At 43.1% G+C, this 17,871-nt stretch overlaps 1 protein-coding gene across 2 annotated transcripts in view; it reads right to left on the bottom strand.

The window, feature by feature from the left end:
* SRRM4 (serine/arginine repetitive matrix 4) overlaps window positions 1-17,871 on the bottom strand; it is a 474,160-nt gene that overhangs the window by 269,507 nt on the left and 186,782 nt on the right. For both annotated transcript variants that reach the window (XM_045042073.1, XM_045042072.1), the window contains one exon: window positions 1,863-2,041. In XM_045042073.1, coding sequence (XP_044898008.1) covers window positions 1,863-1,979 — 117 coding nt within the window. In that variant the 5' untranslated portion in view covers window positions 1,980-2,041. The remainder of the gene's footprint in view (window positions 1-1,862; window positions 2,042-17,871) is intronic.

Below are 17,871 nucleotides of genomic sequence, written 5' to 3'. Positions count from 1 at the left end.
AAACAGCAGCTAGCTCTCATGTCCTTTTTTTTTTTTTTTCTTGCACTCCTGGAAACAGCTTCACTGTGTCCCATCAGAGTCACCAGAATCAGCTGGACAGGGCCACCCTCTCAGACCCCATGGGGAACCCTCCTCCAAATATCTAGATTCTAAAGCCCCAACCTCTTCCCTTTGTCCCCCCAGCCCTGTGGGTATGAGCCTGTGACGGGCAGCCTGTGGCACTGCTGCTGGTATTCATATTGTTGTGTGATCCCTTCCCCAGGAGTGCAGGATGGACTCAGTGGCTCACTTATATGAGAAAATAGAAGCAGCTGGGGGCACTTGGGTGGTTCATTTGGTTAAGAGTCCAACTTTGGCTCAGGTCATGATCTCACGGTTTGTGAGTTCGACCCCCACATTGGGCTCCATGCTGACAGTGAGGGGCCTGCTTGGGATTCTCTCTTTCTTCCTCTCTCTCTGCCCCTCCCCTATATTCTCTCTCTCTGCCTCTCTCCTTCCCTTTCTCTCTCTCTCTCTCTCAAAATAAGTAAATTAATTTTAAAAAAAACAGCAGAGGTGATGGAATGTCACTTGAGAGATTAAATAATGAGATTGTGACCTCCAACGTGAGTGTTCTGTCTTGTTCACTTGTTCTGATGAAGCCAGCTGCCAAGTTGTGAGCTGCCTTACGGAGAGGCCCACGTGGCAAGAAACTGAGGGAGGTCTCCAGCCAAGAGGCACAGATAAGCTGAAGGCATCGGCCCAATAGTCCATGAGGAACTGAATCCTGCCAACAACCATGAACACATATTTCCAGCCATGCCTTTGGATGAGACCTCAGCCTGAGCTGCCACATTTACTGGTGTCTTGGGAGAAACCTTGAGGCAGGAGATGAAGCTCAGCCATGCCTAGATTCCTGACTCACAGAAAAGAGGAGATAACGAACGGTTGTTTTCAGTTACTAAGTTATGGGCTACTCTGTTATGTGGCAGTGACTAACTAATGCACTTTGGTTACACACAAGGTACCCTTTTTACTTTTTCTCTGTTTCAGTAAGTACTTAACCAACTCCCTCTTAAATTCTCTCAGTAACATTAATGAATATAATTTCTTTGTCTTGATTTGACACCAACTGGCACAGGATGAGATATAAGATGTGACCTTAAAGACAAGTGGGAGTTCATTGGCAAAGAGGATGAGGAGAGTGTTTCAGGAAGAGGAAACATACATGCAAAGGCCTGGCCACCATTCCAGTCTTTAAATATATTTATTAAGCACTTACTATGTGCCAGGTTTGGTACCAGGTCCTAAGAATGAAAATATGAATGAGAATTTCTACTCTCATGTTCAGAATCAGGCGGTAATGACACAAACACTAGGACTAGTACATTGGGGTCAGCTCATACCCCAGGCTTCCTCATCAGGGACACATGCATCCTGTTAGGATAGTGGCACTTGTCTTGGTGTTCTTAATCCAGGCACAAGATGAGTAACCACCTCCCAGTTTCAACATCTCATCTGTAAAGCAAGAATGACAATCTCTCCCTCCCAGGACTATAGCATTAATCAAATGAGGTTCGGAGGCTTGAAGCAGCTTTGTAGAGGAGACAGAGCTCTACTACAGGAGTCTTACTTTAAGAATTGGTGTTTTCAATTCAGAATGATCCAAATCCTTCATCTGCCCAGTGGCCAGTGGCCCTCTGCTGGCCCAGAGCTGGCTATAACCAAGACCTTATTAATAGGATTAAACAAAGAGCCTGTTGCTTCTGGCCCCAGACAGCGGGTTGCTGGTCATTGATAAAAAACAGGCTGTAATACAAAAAGCAACCTCCCCGCAGCCACCCGCCCCATAAATCATCAGCTACCAAGGGCTATTGAATTACCTTTAGAAGATGGATGGCACCGGAGCTGGAAGGCTGCTTGATAAGGGTTCCCTTTGAATAATTCCATGTAGAAAGCTGGGTTTGAGAAATGGGGTCTTTCCACCAGCTCAGCTCCATCCGTGCCGTCTCTGCCAGGTGCTTTCAAGATAAACACGTTTCCTTATGGGCTGCCAGAACGTCTGTGATGAAGGAAGAAAACTTACTGCCAGGCCTGAGGGAAGTATCTACTTCTGCCCAAGGCACAAAAGGTGGTTTTGTTTTAGTATTATTATTCACTGTTCATAGTACGAACTCATTAATAACAGCTATCATTGATTAAGCATATTCCATGTGCCAGGAAATGTGCAAAGCATCTGAGCTCATTAAGTCCTTAAACAACCATATGAGACAGGTCTTATTACTCTCTCCATCTGACTGATGAAAACTTAAAACTCAGAGAGGTGACATGACTTTCTCAAGTTCACACAGCTAGTAAGTATTGGAGCTCAGACTCAAACCCCTGCTCTTAAAAGGAATCAGCAAACTTTATCTGTAAAGGACCAAATAGCAAACAGTGTAGGTTTTGTAGACCACACCATCTCCATTGCAATTACTCACCTGTGTCCTTGCAGTGCAAAAGCAGTCATAGATAGTGCATAAACAAATGTACAAGGCTGTGTTCCAATAAAACTTTATTTACACAAATAGGCAGAGGGCCAGATTTGGTTGATGGACAAGCTCTACTCTTTTTTTTATTTAAAAAAAACTTATTTTAATGTTTATTTATTATTGAGACACAGAGAGACACGGAGCATGACCAGGGGAGGGGCCAAGAGATGGAGAGACACAGAATCTGAAGTAGGCTCCAGGCCCTGAGCTGTCAGCACAGAGCCCGACGCCGGGCTCAAACTCACAAACTGTGAGATCATTACCTGAGCTGAACTTGGACGCTCAAGTGACTGAGCCACCCAGGCGCCCCTGGACAAGCTCTACTCTTAACAGTCAGATGGCACTAACTCTCTACATTTGGACTTTGTGGTTTCTTCCACTCATCTGCTTCCACATAGAAAATGTCCTGGCTCTTCGTGGAGTTATTTAATTTATTCAACTCACTTACAATTCCTTCATTGAGTTCTTGAAGGCACCAGCTTTAAGGAAAATACTGAGATCCTGCTAGTTTAAGAAGCAAGATGTATAAAATATTTCAATTATTCCTTTTATTAGTGAAGAAAGGAGCTTCTATGCTACACTAACAATAAATCCAAGATCTCAGTGGCATATTGATACTTTGAGCTAAATAATTCTTAGTTATCCAGTGCATTATAGGATGTTCAGCAGCATCTCTGGTCCCCACCCACTAGATCCCAGTAACATTTCCCTACTATTTCCAGAAATTGCCAAATGTACGCTTAGGGACAAAAGCACTCCTGGTTGAGAATGGCTGGATTAAGACAACAAAGTTTATTTCTCATTCATGAGAATTTGAATATGGGTCCTGAGCTCTCCCTGAGAAGTTCCCCTGCAGTGGTGCAGCAAGGTCCTGAGATGTTTGCATCTACAACTCTGCCTTCTCAAAGTTCTTTGCCTCCTGCCCTGCAAATGAAAGAGATGGAGAATGGAGAACCTACACCCCTTCTTAACTTTCTCAGACCAGAAGGGACATGTTGCTTATGTTCATAGGCCATTGGCCACAGCCTAACTGCAAGGAAGGAAGGGTGGGAAACATAGGAGAACACATGGAGTATTTGCAGTCCCTACTGGTCATTCAGTCACTCAACCAACACTGAAGGAGTACCTATTCCAGTCAACAGCATACTGATGCCGGGGTTATATCTCCGTGAATAAAACAGATTTTGTCCCTGCCAAAATAGTGCTTACACTCTTCCTTTAGGGTGCTGCTTCGGGTTGCAGAGAAAAAGAGCATGAGTTAGGTCTGCTAGCAGAGATTATTGAAACGATACACAAAGATGTGCAAAATAAGATAAAATTATCTCAGCAATTATGCTGGGTCCAGAACTCCTGAAGCCTCATTAGGAACCTGAATAAATACATCAAAAGTCTGAACCTAAGTGATCTTTCTTTTGTTCACCTACCCTTCATATATCCTAAAACAGAGAACACAACTGGATCAATTACCATCCAATAATGAGCCCTTTCGGCCAAACCACTTCAGAGTTTTAACATCCAGCTTTCACTAAGTAATGCTGTCATCACAAACAATTCCAAAATGGCTTACAATAACAGACATTCATTTGTTGCTGATATACACGTCATCTGCAAATTGGTTTTAGCTCTGCCAATATCTTCTTTATTCCAGACCCAAATGAATGGCAGTCCCATCCTCAGTCATGAGTTAGAAGGAAAAGAGCAAGTGGAATTACTGTTGGATCTAAAAATTTCTTCTCAGGCATGACATTCACATCTGCTGAAATTCCATTGGCCAAAGAAAGTCACACAGCCATGTATGACATCAGTAGGGCAGGGAGGGTACTCATCCCACTGGAAGGACCACAAGAAAGGGATGTAGAGACAGGTCTATCAACTAGAGAAGGATTCTAGCATCTCGTGGGTAGTGGCCAGAGATATTGCCAAACATCTTACAATGCACAGGACAACAAGGAATTATATAGCCCCAAATGCCAAGCAAATATTTTAAATGCTTAATATAATCTAACACCATAGTTCTCAATGTTGTTCCCCAGGGAACATTTGACAATGCCTGGGGGCATTTTTGGCATCACAATAGAGAAGATGCTACTGGCATTTAGTTCACAGAGGCCAAGAATGTTGCTACACATTCCACAGTGCATAGGAAAGTCCCCCAGAACAAAGAATTATCCCACCCCAACTGTCAATAGTGCTGAGATTGATAAACCCTAACCTACCACAAGAGGCAACTAGGCTCTTCTATTCATTCATTCACTCATTCATTCATTCATCTTCATCAGAGATTTATTGAACATCTATTGAGTGCCAGATACTGTGCTAGTCCCTGGGGATAAAACAGAAGTAAACATAAATACAATTCCTGCTCAAATGGATTGTATAGTCCACTTGGAGAGGCAGACATTAATCAAATAATCACACTAATGAGTGTTTCATGACAAACTAAGATAAATGATAGAATGGAACAAATTCTCTGAGAGTTTATTCTCTGAGAGAGATTAGGGGAGTCTTTCCCACAAAGTGACAAGAATTCTGAAGGATGTGTAGGAGTTAACTAGATAAAGAGGGGGAGGGAGTTATAGGCATAGACATAGAAAGGAGCATTTTGTTGGAGGAACTGAAAGGTCAGTGGGATGAACACATAGAATGTAAGGGTGAGTGGTGTATGATGTAGCTTACAAGGACATCAGAGACCAGATTATCCAGGGCTTTGTATGTAGACCATTTCAGAGAATTTTGTTTTTCTCTTATGAGTAGTAAGAAGCCACCAACAGGTTTTCAGCAGGGAATGAATTATCCACTTTGCATTTTGAATAGTTCACTCAAACTGCAATGTAGAGGACGGCATCGACGGGGCATAGAGGTGACCCAGGTAGACTTGTAAGCTGACTGTTATCATCGTCCAGGTGAGAGATGGTGAGGGATCCACAAAGGGGATGGTGGGGAAGACAGAGAAAAAAAATGAATATATCTGAGAGCTAATTAGGATGTGAGATATGAAGGAGGGAAAGGTATTCAGATTGTCTTCTAAATTTCTAGCCTGTATAACCAGATGGATGGTCATGGTGTTCACTGAAATAGGAAACACTGGAGAAGAACTAGGTTTAGGGGCAGAGGAGCAGGAAGACAATACACTCTATAACAGAACATTAGCTTAAGTTGTCTTTGAAGCAGCCAGGTAAACATATCAAGAAGGTAGCTGGATATACATGTCCGTGACTCAGAGGAGAGACGAGGCTGAAGTTATTCATATAAGAATCATCAGAATACATACATTCAACCCTTACATTGCAGCCTTTGACTTGGACCCCAATCCTTGGCTTCATCATTTGTGGCTTCTTATCCTTGACTAAATGGCAGTAACCATAACAACTCTATAAAAATAGAACCACTTGTCTGCTTCCCTCAGAATTCAATCATTCATTCAACAGTTTTATATCTCATCATTTCTGACTGGTTATCCTTGATTCAATGGCGGTAGCCATAACAACTCTATGAAGATAAAATCACTTAGCTGCTTCCCTCAGAATTCATTCATTCATTCATTCATTCAACAAACAGTCTTGGATGTTATTGTATACTAGACTTTGTCCTTGGGGGCTGATGATACAGCAGTAAATGAGAACAAACAAGGTTATGGTCCTTCCAGGCATTTAATATTTTATGACTTCTTCCTTTGTATGGATTGCTCAAAACAACTGACCCTTGTTTGTTCATGTCCAGTTTGGAGTATATCATCCCACACTGAGGAAAATGCCTGTAAAACAACCTCAAAATCAGGGATGCCTGGGTGGCTCAGTTGGTTAAACGACTGACTTCGGCTCAGGTCATGATCTCACGGTTCGTGAGTTTGAGCCCTACTTTGGGCTCTGTGCTGACAGCTCAGATCCTGAAGCTTCCTTTGGATTCTATGTCTCCCTCTCTCTCTACCCCTCCCCCACCTCTCTCACAAAATAAATAAACATTTTTTAAAAAAACCTCAAAATTTTAAGATGATAACAAAACTATAGTATCTCAGCCTTATATTTGTAGGATCCATTAAATTCACTGATGTAAAATAGATTTCTTCTCACATGCCAACTTTAACTGATTGGTAGTAGCTGTATGAAGAGGCAGGGTCAGAATGATTCAGCTGGAAAAGAGATCAATTAGTGATGTTTGCCAAGGATTTGATATGGGAGAGTGGAATGCAACATGCCCATGGTTCTGATCTCAAGTCTTCCTTTTTATGTACTACCGAATTCTATTTGATAATATTTTGCTAAAGAATTTTGTGTCTATGTTAATGAAAGATATTGGTCTATTATTTTCTTTCTTTATAGTGTCATCAGATTTTCTTATCAGAGTTATGCTGGCCCAATGATACAAGTGGGAAACAAATTCTCTTCTTTATTCTCTTAAAGAGTTTGTATAGTCTTAGCATTATGTCATCCTTAAATATTTGATAAAATGGGCCTGTAGCTGTAGGGGAGGGAAGTCAAGGTCACAACTGAAATTGTGAGTTCAATTTCTTAAATAGATACAGGGCTATTTAGATTTTCTATTTCTACTCCTGTTCATTTTGATATGTTATATTCTTCAAGGAATTTATACATTTCATCTGAGTTGTCAAACTCAACCCATTCACTTAAAAAGTAAAGAAATTAAAGCTTAGATATGAACTCAGGTCTTCAGAGGCTCAGTCAATTGCTCCCAATCTATAGCATATGGATTTATCCTACTTCAAAGGCCTCAGGGACACTGTCCAAGGATGTTTCCAAAAATGGCATACACATGCATTTTAAATGCCCAAATGCTCCAGTATTTGGCATAAGCTAGGGACTTAGGGAAAAAGAGCTGTCCAGGGTAAAAATCACCTTCATCAGCATCAAACTGGACCCTCAGATTTTTATCAGTCTTACCCATCAATGCCTGAGGTTTTTTGAGAAAACTCATGGGTCACAATAGAAAGAAACCCACTCTGTTCATATTGCCCTGGGAAGCACCCAGTCTGCCTTTCCCCTGGGTGCTCTCTGTTCAGTGCAAGAAGTCAGGCTGTCCATGCAGATTATTTCCCCCTGAGTCTGGGCTCGGTCATTAGAAGACAAAGTCCCTATGAAGCTTCTCTGCCTGACCTGACCTATTTAAATATGTCATGCCTGATGACAGTGGGAATGAAGCTGATGGGGATGGACAAGAAGGCAGGTTGGGTGGCCTAAGGGAGATGTTCTTGCAGAACTTAGCTCAAAATGTTTCTGGGGGAAGGTCTCTCTAGGGGAGAAGCATCTGTTAAACCTGACCACAACAGCACCCTGTCTGAAAATTTTCAATGAGACCCTTGTATGCTCATGAAGTAGTCCAAACTCCTTCACATGGCTTCTAAGGTCCAGCATGATCTGACTATTCCAGGTGTCTGTCTCCACCCTTCCCCATGACCACCATTTTCTTTGAGTGAGATGGACCTACTTTCAGTTCCAAGGTGGCAACATGCTCCCTCATCCCTCAGGGCACTTGCATAGGTTGTTTGTTCCCTTTGCCTAAAATATGTTCTTCCCCTATTTTCACTTGGCTTGTTCTACTTAATCTTCAGGTCACAGCTTAAAAATCAAGCACTCCAATAGCATGGCCCAACACCACCAATCTGAACTCCTTCTTTGGACAACTACAGTCCACTGTACTCACTATATGACCACACTTACATGTTGCTTTGGAACAGACTGCCTATCTACCTGTCAGTATCCCCCACTAATCTGTGAGCTACATGGCTTCTCCTCTGAGTTCCACAGTCATATGACCAACTGCCTACTTGTCATCTTCACTTGTATGCCTATGAACACGTCAGATTTAACACGTCCAGTAATGAACCCCCAATTCCCTCTCCCAAACCGGCCCTTCCACCTCAACAAATGCCAACTTTATCCATTTAATTGCTCATACCAGAAACCTTGGAGTCAACCCTAACTCCTCTCTTTTCATCACATCCCACATCTTATCCATCATCAATTTACCTTTCAAGATTTTTACAGAGTCTGGCACTTCCCAACACCTCAGTGTTGAGTAGATCTGAGCCACCACCACCCCTCACCCAGATTATTGCAACGGGCTCCCAACTGGCCTCACTGATCTACCTTTGCTTCTCGAAATTCTATTTCTAATACAGCAGCCAGAGGAATCCTCTTAAAAGAAACATCTGCTTATATCCCCCCATCTGACTCACAAACCAAAGTCCTCCCCACATTCTTTTTTTTAATATTTATTTATTTTGAGGGAGAGAGAGAGAGAGAGATGGCATGTGTAGGCAAGTAGGGAAGGGGCAGAGAGAGAGAGAGAGAGAGAGAGAGAGAGAGAGAGAATCCCAAGCAGGCTCTATGCTGTCAGTGCTGAGCCCAACATGGAGTTTGATCCCACAGCCCTGATATCAAAATCAAGAGTCAGATGCTTACTCGACTGAGCCACCCAGGTGCCCCCACATTCTGACAGGATCTGACCCCAGTTACCTTCTGTCCTCACTTTCTCCAGCTCCCCATCCCTCATTCCATCCAGCCACTCTGGCCTCCCTACTGACCTGTAACATGCCACACATACTCCTGCCTTTTTTTTTTTTTTAGTTTTTTAATGTTTATTTATTTTTGAGAGAGAAAGAGATACAGAGTGCGAGCAGGCGGAGGAGCAGAGAGAGAGGGAGACATAGGCTCCAGGCTCTGAGCTGTTAGCATAGAGCCCAATGCGGGGCTCAAACCCATGAACCGCGAGAACATGACCTGAGTTGAAGTTGGGTGCTCAACCATACTGAGCCACCCAGGGCCCCCTACTCCTGCCTTACAGTCTGTGTACTTGGTATTGCCCCTGCCTGGAATGCTCTTCCTCCAGAAAGCCAGGTAGTTCCTTCTTCTATTGAGGGCTCCACTGGCCACCCTATGTAGGCGGCACCCCCTTACCAATCCCTATCTTCTCCTACTGCTCCATCATACCTATGAGTGAGGACTCCACTGGCCACCCTATGTAAGATGGCAGCCCTTCACCAATCCCCATCTTCTCCTACCACTCCATCCCATCTTGCTCTGTTTTATTTTTCTCTGTAACACCAACCACCACCTGACCATATTTAACGATTTATAATTTGTCTCCCTCCATTGGAATGTGAGCCCCAAGAGGGCAGAGACTTCTGCTTTTTCACTGTCATAACCCCAACGAATAGAAGTGTCTGATCATGTTGTTGATTGAAAGATTACAACTTCCAGCAACATGGTGTATTGATTGGTGTGGACAATCCCTGTGCCACAAACATGGTATTAGGGGAAAAAAAATCATACAGAGCCAGACTCAAAATTAAATAAAAGACATCCCGAGAGGTCAGAAGCGAAAACTAGACACTCTAGGAGTAAGCTCCAGATGAGAGTAGGGCCACCAGGAGGTATCAGACACAGAACACAGGCCCTGAGAGGTGGGGGCTGGCATTCTAGTGTCACCAGGGTGACAGGAGACATGGTCTGGGGCCTCTGCAAGGAGGAGAGCTGGGTGTGAGACTCCTCCATAAAGACATACTCTCAAAGACAGCAGAGAACCTTCCCAGCAGCCCAGGAACCCTATAGACAAATGTGCTATCTGCCTGGGCTCTTGATGGCCTCCTAGCCTGAGCTCCTCCAAAGCAGATCCTGAAACAAGGATCTGGGATCAAGCAGTTTATTGAAGAGGTGATCCCAGAAAGCATAAAAGAAGAAGTAGAAGTAAGATAGAAAAAGGAGAAAAGCCAGTAACAGTTGCATAAGAAGCACATTACTACTGGGGGAAACTGAGGCTTGGTCCAGCTGGAGACCTCTGAAAGACTGTAGAAGACATGTCAGAAATTATCCCACAGAAAATAGGGGATGACACACTTGTCCACCAACTCATGTCCCCCAATCATTGAGGTTACTCTGAGAACGTTAACCTCTCTTGCGCTTATAGGTTATTCTAGAGCCCAGCCAGACAAGGTCTTAGGCAGAGAAGAAGAAAGGCAATTGGGATAAAAACCTGCCAGCAGTGCACTAGGGAATGTCTGCAAGTAAAGAAAAACTCTGGTGGATAAAAGGGATACAGGGCGGTGCATCTACTACAATGGGGAAAACGTCTCTGGTAAGAAATTGCAAACCCAAGCATCCATGCACCATGGCATGAGTGTCTGGGTTTTATACTTCCCACGTGACACAGAAATTCTCAGCCAAGAAATTAACATAAATATAAATCTGGATTTCGAAGCTCTCGAGGCCCAGGAGGAACAAAAGCAAAAATACCATATAAATAAACATGGAATCTGTTGCCAGGAAGGTCTGCTGGGGCTTCCATCTATCTGCACGGAATCCACGGACCATGAGCCAAACAAATGGAGATGACCAACAGAAAGAGGCTAGCCCCAGTCCCTAGTGTGGGGATGCTTCTATGTGGATACAGCAGTTAGAATGAACAGAGGCGAGGACAGTGAGCTCACCAAGAACACGTCTCAAAAAATGCCCTAACAATGAAGGATCATTACACACCTATCAGAAGAGCAAAAATCCAAAAGACTGACAACACCAAACGCCAGGGAAGATGTGCAACAGGAACTCTCATTCATTGTTGGTGGGGATGCAAAATAGCACAGCCACTTTGGGAAGCAGTTTGGCAGCTTCTTAGGAAGCTAAATGTACTCTTGCCATACAATGCAACAAACACGCTCCTTGATAGTTACCAAAATGAGTCCAACACTTATGTCCACACAGAAACTGCACACAGATGTTTACAGCAGCTTTTATTTATTAACTGCAAAAACCCAGAAGCAACCAAGATGCCCTCCAGTAGGGGATGGGAAAATAAACTGTGGTTCACCCACACGATGGAATATTTATTCAGTGGTAAATAGAACTGAGCTATCGATCCATGAAAAGACATAGAGGAACCTTGATGGTTACTAAGAGTGTAAAAGAAGGCAACTTGACCAGGCTACGTGCTGTATGATTCTAACTGTATGACATTATGGAAAAGGCAAAACTGTGGAGACAGTAAGAAGAGCACTAGTTTCCAGGGGTTGAGTTGGGGGAGGGATGAATAGGCAGAGCACGAGGGGATATTTAGGGCAGGGAAACTGTCCTTGTGATACTGAAATGGTGGATACAGGTTGTTATACATTTTTCCAAGCCCAAAGCATGTATAACACCAAGAGTGCACCCTAATGTAAACCATGGACTTTGGTTTATAATGATGTGTCAATGTAGGTTCATTGATTATAACAAATATATCACTCTGGCCAGGGATGTGGATAGCAGGGGAGGATGCACAGGTATGGAGACAGGAGTAATATGGAGACTCTCTTTACTTTCTGCTTCATTTTCCTATGAACTTAAAAATGCTCTAAAAAATAAAGCCTATTAAACAAAACAAAACAAAACAAAACAAAACAAAACAAAACAAAACAAATGTCCTCTTCTCTCTCCTTCTCATTTCCACCAGCAGAAAAAGGAACAAGAAAGTGTGGAGTGCAGGGGAGTGGGAGAGCAGGCCCACATACAGCCAAGGCCGGGAAACAGAAAGGGAAGCTCTGAATGAAACCTAAGACTGGAATTGAAAAATGGCCTAGTGTCTAGGCTCTTTTAATGGCCCCAGGAGACTGAAAAGTTATGGAATCCAACTGACTTACCAGGTAACAGGAAGGTGGGAGGTGGGTGGGAGGTGTAACAGAGACTGGCTCATTGTAATAACTTGGACAAGTAAAGCAATTTCATGTTTATTCCTCAGTGAAAGGAGACCTCTCAAATAGGCTCCAGGGGAAGTTTCTAGGATCTTTCTACAAATTACATCAATTCTCCCTTGTTCCTATGCCTAATGTTTACCCTTATGTATGCACAAGTGCATGTGCACACACACACGCACACAACACAGAACACACACTGCTGAGAAAAGCCTCTGTGACTGGCAACATCTAACACAAGTCCTCATCTTACTGTCAGAACACGGCATTTTAACAAGAATATTCTCCGGCTCTGCTGAGAAGCAGAGTATCAGCAACAATCACAATTACAGAATCTCACACTTCTGTTCCATTTTTGTTTCAGGAGGTTTAAAACGCTTGGCAGACTTTAATTCATTAGCATGGGCATACATACTCGCCACCTGTGAGAGGAACAGCAATTATGAGGTGCTCCCGCCCACGTCTGATATGGCGCAATAAGATCCCAGGGCATCTGTCAGACGGTCATGTGGTCCTGTCTCAAGCATTCCTGAACAGTGTCATGACTGTTCCACAAAGGTTGAGACAACTCCTTTCAAGGCTTTCTGTGTCACCAGTGGCCAATAGGCTGCCATATTGGTTCTCTAGGCTTTATCCACAGTTGTTTCGTTTCTTCATTCTAACTTAGGTGTCACAGTTTCTAGAGATGCATAGAAAGATTGGCAAGGCCCCAAGAAAAAGTCTTCTAACAAGAGCAAGGGTTTTTATGGTCTTGATCCCAGCTATATAGCAAACCTTTCCTCTTCCCCAACAAAGCACAGCAACCCACTTAATTAAAAACTTGGCCAAGTGCTGGAAAAATGCCCTGATCCTTATCACTTTCCAGGACCACAGAGACAGATGGAAATGGGTAAAGGGGAGGCTCACTCATATAACATGTTCCTCCCACAACCTAGCCTCTGCAAGGGTTGTTCCCTCTGTATGAAGCACACCCAATCCCTCTCTCTCCTCACTTAATTCCAACACCTCCTTCAGATTACAGCACAGGTCTCTTCCCCAAGTCTAGAGTAGATTGCTTTGCTGGATGTGCTCACTGGAGCACGTCCTGTCCTCTACATTTTCTTCACTTTGTAACAATTTACCGAGTTCTGAGATTATTTGATGGTGGTCTGCCTCCCTGTGGGCTCTTAACTTCCATGAATGCAAGGACCATGGCTATTCCACTCACCAATGCAGCTCTGGAAGGTAGCACATTGCCTGGTACACAGTAGTTAACCAATAAATATATCATGGATAAATCAACTAGCCCCATTTTACCGAGAAACACAAACACATTCAGTAAATTTTTGTTGAATGAATTAACCAATATCTTTAAAACTATGAGAATACTAGCACCTACTTAATAATAGTACTTACCTAATAAAGTTATTAGGAGAATAACATTGTTGATGCAAATAAAGATTTTTAAAAAATTTTTAATGTCTATTTATTTTTGAGAGAGACAGAGACAGAGACAGATATATAGAGAGAGAATGAGCAGGGAGAGGGCAGAGAGAGAGACACAGAATCGGAAGCAGGCTCCAGGCTCTGAGCTGTCAGCATAGAGCCCAATGCGGGGCTCAAACTCATGAACTGTGAGATCATGACCTGAGCCCAAGTTGGATGCTTAACTGACTGAGCCACCCAGGCACTCCAATGCAAACAAAGATCTTAAACAGTGCTTGGCACGTAATAAGCACTCAAGAAATATGAGTTGATCTTATTATTAATAGTCATCCCCATAATAGGAAGATACTTGGAATTATTACCTGAAATGGGTTTTTTTCTCCACATTTTCTGGTAACTCAGCACTTCTTTCAGCCTGGGCAGCACTTTTGATGTGGACTTGGAGATTCAAAGGGCCCCTAAGCCATACAGCTAGTAAATGGCAGAACTTGGATGCCAACTCACATCTCTCAGACCCCAAAACACCAGTATGTCATCCACTTTTTTTCAAACCATCTAGCAATGACCAAGCGAATAATGAATAGAACTTCAACTTTATTCATTTTGAAACACCAGCTCTTAAGAAATTTGTCACCTGAAGAGGAAGCATTACTTTACTGAGGAATTGCCACCATGAGAAAAAGTATCTGAAATGATAATAACGTCACACCTTGCTAAGAAATAAATCCTCTCTGTTTATTATAACAAAGACAATGGCGTACCGATGCATTATTGGAAACAATTATCTCTACACTTAGCTCCCCAGAAGTTGCTGTCTCAGCCAATATTACTTAAAGACAGTGATGTTTTTCATTTTGTTTTCGTCCTGTGAAGTGTATTTTAAAAGTGAACGGGAGACCCTCTTTGAAAAATCGATTACATATTTCCATTTTAATGCAAACACTTAGTGTCCAACACTCGGCCTCACCATCTCATTAGCATTGGTGCACAGCACCACTGCAGACATTTATTTCAAAATCTTTTCTTTCCCCAGGCAGAGAAAGCAAATTGAGCAAATAGTTGCCCCGGCAGATAGTTGACCAAATGAAAAAAAATCGTGAAGACGGGTGGGGGACAAACTTTCAGAAGCAATGGGAAAGTATAAGGTAGCTTTAAATCCATCGTCTCTGGGGAGCTGTTAAGATGTTTATTTGTATTTTTAGGGGATCTTTCAAGCTGTGCTTTGCAAATATTACACCACCAAAACAATAATAGTAAATAAATAAAAAGGATTTTATGATGGTCAGTTTAGGTCCCAAGTGATCAGATAGATGCCTCTTTTCTTTATGTTGAGAAGTTACCTCCCTGAGGTTACTAGAAAAGGCCATTTGGAAATCCTTAAGATCTGAGAGGAAAGTGTTTGAAGCGCAATGCTAGGTTTAAATCCATTCCTGCGTAGTGAGCTGGTGTCCTGTTTCCAAAGCCAGGGAAGGCAGCCTGTATCTTCCTGCGAAACAGCCTGTCTGGGCTACACACCCAGCACGCCAGGTAGGATTGAGGCAATTTAGGCTGAGTGCAAAGTGCTCCATTTCAGGCTGAAATCACGCCAAGGTGTCCTTACAAAAGCCACATTCAGCACCTCCAATTCCACATTCCATTCAGCGCTTTGTCTGCCATTATTACCCAGGATTCCAAAAGCACTTGGCTGCATTAAATAAGAGTCAGGAAGGACAACAATAGCAAGGAACTGCTGGAGGACTCAAAGCTGGAATCACCAAGAGGGGAGCAGCCAGAGATGTCAGCTGAGCTCTGAAAACAGACGTGACTTAATGAGCAAGAGACAGGTTGGGTTTCTCTAAAAAGGCAGATTCAACCTGGTAAAAAGCAGACCATCACACACTGCTGATGGGTGCACCTCGGTTCAGCCACTTTGGAGAGGGCTATTTGGCAGTACTTATTAAAACTAAAACATGCACGTGCACTAGGACACAGATATACCTCTTCTTGGCATCTATCCTAGAGAAAGACGCAAATGGATGTAATGTGCACAAGAAAGGATACACAGATTTTCAACAGGGTTGCATGTAATAACCAAAAGGTGGAAAATGATCTAATACTCATCTACAGGGGAACAGTCACACTGTGGAAGACTGTGCAAAGAGGCTATGCCCTAAGCAGGACAGACAACAATATCCACACTCACCTGCCCAGGAGTTAAGACATTCCAGAAACTCTTCCAAGTGCCTCAACACTTTGACCCTTTGAATCCTTATAATAGTCCTTGAGAAGATTCTCTAACTCTTCTCACAGGGTAACTAAAGCAGCAAGACATTAAATAACGTGCCTAGGATCACACAAATACACAAGGCATTTAAACTCAGGACATCCAGCTCCAAAAGTCACACTGCTTTCCAAGCAATTTTAAAAACATATTGTTTTTCTTTGAATTCAAAAAAGCAAGTTGCAGAACGATACATCCAATGTGCACCTGCCAGCCAGAGGCTCAGCTTTGTGGCCCATGGTCTCCCATTCTCTGAACTGTATTGAATGGACTTGACCAACACCTGCCTCTCACCCACCCCTTCCTCTATTTCCTAGGCCATTGTTCCCCTAGGATAGCACTTTATTATGTTTAGATATGTTCATACACTGCCAGGTCTTGATCAAGTTTGTAGTCCCGGAGGCCCTTTTGTCCTTTTAGGATGTGCCCCGCCCAAAACCAGAAGTGGGAGGAGGAACTACATGGAATGGTTCAGAGAATGGATTCTGAAATCTAAGAAACCTTGGCTTGAATCTGTGCTCCAACTGTGAGTGCTTGGGCAAGTGATTTCACTTTTTTGAGCCTTGTTTTCCTCATCTGTAAAATGGGGATATTAATAGTTCCTACCTCACAGGTTATGAGGATAATGTATGGGCAATGTTTCGCATTGTTCTGTTACATCATTAAGACTCTGGTCCATGCTTTTTCGGGGGTGATCACATTTTCCTATTTCTTCCTTCTTGGGGAGGTGTTTAGTCTACCTCAAAGAGGAAGGGTAGCAAATTCAGTTCAACATGTAATATGCACTGACCACATTACAGACATTTGCCACCGGGAGCTATCTGGTACACTACATCTCTTCCTGTTGGCAAACTGATTTTCATTTTTTTCCCATCAAATTCCCATTGAGAGTGGCTCTAAAATGAGTGCCCCTACCTACTATGGAAGGTGTAAGGGGAGAATAACTCAGGTCCCTCTAGCCACATGCCTTCTTGGCTACTTGGAATCTTGAGCTTCTGACTGAAGGACACAGAGATGGTTGAAGTTATGAGCCAATTTCTGCTGTTGGATGTTTGCTATAATTCCTGGTGCTCATTCCCTTACAAGCCTGCTCCTCTAGCCCGTTATTCATTCCACGTGCCGCCCCCCCCCCATATCCTTCTAATATATTCTCTTTTAGTGGAAGAAAGCCAGAGCCAGGTTTCTGGGTCTTGTCACCAAAAAGGCTGCCTCATTACATCTGTTGTGCACAAGGTGCTGTGGGTATAGAAACTAAAGACACCAGTAGTCTCTGTGCTCGAGTTGTCCACTGCCTCACAGAGTTCAGAGCATTCTCATCAGGTGCTTGGTTATATAGTACCCTCCCTTTCCACCTCCCCCCAAAGGCAACATCTGTTAGAGCTGAGACAAGAGAGGAGGGCAGGAGAGCCATGACTGGACCAATGGTATTTGACTTCTCTGCCTACTCCAACCCTATTCCAGAAACCAGAGACCATACCCAAGCTTAATCTTATGGGCCTCTTTAGAAGTCTGGCTAATTAATGGCTGTAAAAGCAGTTTGGACTTTGTAAGCCTTTTATAATGTGCCTCATTTAGACATAATGGGCTCAAGATTGCCTCTGGCATCCTCAAGAAAATTAAAAATCCAGTAGGCAGTGGAATTGCCTCAATGTGGTTTTCCTATTACTTTTATTTTTATTATGATTGCAAATAGTGGCATTACTAATGGTACCTTGGACGAGGAAGCCTTTCCGGGGAAGGCCTAACTATTTCCCTACATCCACAGCATGATTTATTGGTCCTCCAGCCAGCAGCATGCTGGCTCCTTCTGCATGATGTCATTTAATTCTTGCCAAATGGAGGGGAGTTGGAGGGTTCCCCAACACATGGAGTCGTTCCTAATATGGGTCCACGACAAACAGAGACACCATTCATTACCCTCCAGCTTGACAACATAAGTCCTAATTGGTATTTGTCTAATCCTTGGCTTTGGACAAGCAGGTGTCTTGCCTGTATGG

Source organism: Felis catus, chromosome D3, assembly GCF_018350175.1.
Source record: "Felis catus isolate Fca126 chromosome D3, F.catus_Fca126_mat1.0, whole genome shotgun sequence".
NCBI classification, from domain to species: Eukaryota; Metazoa; Chordata; class Mammalia; order Carnivora; family Felidae; genus Felis; species Felis catus.
The sequence above is the reverse complement of the archived record's forward strand: the minus strand, read 5'-3'. Positions and strand labels throughout refer to the sequence as shown.